This window comes from Empidonax traillii, unplaced genomic scaffold (assembly GCF_003031625.1).
Source record: "Empidonax traillii isolate 1590-97213 ecotype Southwest subspecies unplaced genomic scaffold, ASM303162v1 scaffold1103:size489020, whole genome shotgun sequence".
Classification (NCBI taxonomy): Eukaryota; Metazoa; Chordata; class Aves; order Passeriformes; family Tyrannidae; genus Empidonax; species Empidonax traillii.
The window spans coordinates 486,437-489,020 of record NW_020956296.1 but is presented as its reverse complement, the minus strand read 5'-3'; the positions used below and the strand labels follow the sequence as shown (position 1 = coordinate 489,020).

At 68.0% G+C, this 2,584-nt stretch overlaps 2 protein-coding genes across 3 annotated transcripts in view; both read left to right on the top strand.

Annotated features, from left to right (window-relative positions):
• The first annotated feature begins 298 nt into the window (after positions 1-298).
• LOC114068637 (protein ripply1-like) lies at positions 299-2,001 on the top strand. The gene is made up of 4 exons (XM_027904922.1): positions 299-785; positions 1,033-1,108; positions 1,629-1,699; positions 1,779-2,001. The coding sequence occupies exons 1-4, from the start codon at positions 640-642 to the stop codon at positions 1,999-2,001; spliced, it is 516 nt and encodes a 171-aa protein (XP_027760723.1). The 5' UTR covers positions 299-639.
• Positions 2,002-2,297: 296 nt separating this feature from the next.
• PRRG3 (proline rich and Gla domain 3) overlaps positions 2,298-2,584 on the top strand; it is an 11,577-nt gene continuing 11,290 nt past the window's right edge. The window contains exon 1 of one of the 2 annotated variants that reach the window (XR_003573633.1): positions 2,298-2,364. The gene's annotated coding sequence lies outside the window, so the exon portion shown is untranslated. The remainder of the gene's footprint in view (positions 2,365-2,584) is intronic. The other variant, XM_027904913.1, reaches the window with a different exon arrangement.

Genomic DNA, 2,584 nt, shown 5'->3' with positions numbered 1-2,584 from the left:
ATGGGTGCCTGAGCAAGACCACTGCCCTGCCTCTGCCTGGGGTCCTGCCCTGCCACCTGTCTTCCCTCCCTGTCCTCCCTTGATTATCCCACCACCTGCCTCCTGGTTGCTCTGTTCCTGCCTCCAGTGCAGCCCATCCCACTGTCCTCATCATGCCTGTTTTACTGTCCCCATCACAGGCCCTCCACATTGTCCCCATGGCATGCCCAACATGCAGTCCCATCCCATGCCCATTGCACCGTCCCCATCTCATGCCCAACATGCAGTCCCATCCCATGCCCACTGCACCGTCCCCATCTCATGCCCAACATGCTGTCCCAACGCTCTCCATCCCTTCCCCACAGCCCCCTCCCTTAATGTAAATGGCTACAAAGAACACTTAATCATCCTTGTTAATTGTCTCTGCCCTCCCCTGTTCCCCCCTGGGGATTTTCTCACAAATGGTGTCTAACTTTTCCCTTCTGTGTTTTGCTTTTCCACCAGAGATCGCAGCCCCTCCGCCCCCCAGCCCCCCCCTAGCCCTCTGTTTACACAACTGGGACAAATTTCACACCGCAGAGACTGCAGTCCCCACACCCCCGAGTCCTTTGCTCCCCTGCCCCAAAGAATTTGTGAGTCACCGCCGAGGCAGGGCTATAAATGTGTCCTCACCGAGGGTCTGCAGCATCAGGAGGGACAGTGTCGCCTGCCACCATGCAAGCTGCTGCCTCTTGCCTGCCTCCCCACGGGCTCCGGGTGCCTGTGGCCACTGCTTGCCCAGCTCTGGGGCTGGAGCAAGGGGGAAGGTACTGCGCTGCCCGGGGGAGGGCAGGGGCTGGGTGGAAGGTGGGATGGGGAAGGCTCCGGCTGGGTTCGGGTGAAAGCTGCTCTGTTAGGGACCCCTCTGATCGCAGCGGCCACGGGTGGGACAGAGGGTGCTGGCACCCGGGCAGGGGCCGATCGGGTGGGTGGGACACTCGGGGGTTGGTGGGGGGACAAGGCAAAGTGGAGTAGGGGGGGCGGCTGTCGCGCTGAACGTGCTGTCTCCCCCAGGGCCCTTCCTCTCTGGAGACCGTGGCTGCCCCGAGCCCAGGAGGGACCCGGGAGGCGGCAGGAGCAGACGGACCCTGTGAGTTGATTTCGACGCTTCCCTACTGTGTCTGTCCCCGTGTCCCACAGGTTGGGGTCCCTGTTAGGCAGAGAACCAGCCTCTCTCCCCGGAGTCCTTCCCCCCAGAGTCCCTCGCCCTCGGCACTGTTGCACGATGGTGGTACCGTGCCCACCTCCCCCGGTGCATCACCCCGATGCAGGGCCAGGTTGATCCCCCGGGGGGCCACGGCCAGCACAGCCCCCCCAGCAGCCTGAAAGGGCCGGCTGTTCCCAGCCCGGGCGGGCATTCCTCAGGGGGTTAGCGGGATGCCTGGGCACGAGATTCTGAGCACGGGGGGGAGATTACCCTGGCACAAAGCCTGCCTGGGAGCGGGGGGAGGTAGATGCCAGCTTCCTTGGCGGGGGTGTGAGCGCCCCAACTCAGGGGTTATCTGCCGGGTCTGCGGGGTGTGTGGGGAGAGCGCAGCCCCTGGTGCCAGCTGGGGGGATGGGGGGAGCAGGAGCCCCCGGGCAGGGACCACCCGGCTGTGTCTCCGCAGGCTCAGACTCGGGACGCAGCGAGGGATGGCGGCCCCGACAAAGCGCTGTCTTTCTTTCGGCACCCGGTCAGGTAGGAGCCCCGGCGCGGTGCCGCGGGGGGCGCGGGGGCGGCGGCAGGCGGGGGGCTCAGCCCGGCTCTCCCCGCACAGGCTCCTCTGGCCAAAGTCCAAGGCCTTTGACCACCTGTACGCCGTCGGGGAGAAGCTGCTGGAGAACTTCCCGGTGCAGGCCACCCTCTGCTTTTATGAGGACTCGAGCAGCGAGGAGGAGGAGGAGGAGGAGGAAGAAGAAGAGGAGGAGGAGAAGGCAGGGGATGTGACAGCGGGTCGCTCGTCGCAGGCTGGCAGCTCCAACCCCGGCAAGCCGTTGTGAGGCAGCAGGCAGGGGCAGGCGGACCCTGCAGCGAGCGCAGCGGGCACAGACCCCGCCCGGGGCTCTCCGCCCGCCCCCGGAGCCGAACCGGGGGCTGTGCGGGAACGGCGGCAGGGCGATGGGACTACAACTCCCAGCGGCCACCGCGGCACGGCCCGCAGCCGCAGCGCCTTCCGATTGGCTGTCGGTACGAGCTGGGCGGGGACAGGAGCGCGTAGCCCCGCCCACCGCCCGCCTCGCCCTCCTATCGCAGGAGGGATTGGCCGAGGGGCGGCGAGGGGCGTGTCGGGGGCGGGGCCTCCTCACCCCTCCCTGCCCGTCGGCGGGAGGGAGAGGCTGCGGCGCGCGCGGGGCCGCCATGAGGTACCGGCGGGGCGGGGGGGGCGGCACCGGGAACGGGCACCGGGCATGGGGCGGCAGGGAACGGGCTGGGGCTGCCAAGGGTCTCTGGGCGCCCGGGGAAGAGCAGAGCGGCGAAGCCGCTGTCGGTGGGGCGGCGGGGCGTGTGGTGGGGCAGGGGCTCGCCCGGGGCTGGAAAGCCCCCGGGAAGGTGAGCTGGGGGTCCCGGCTGTGGGGTGACAGG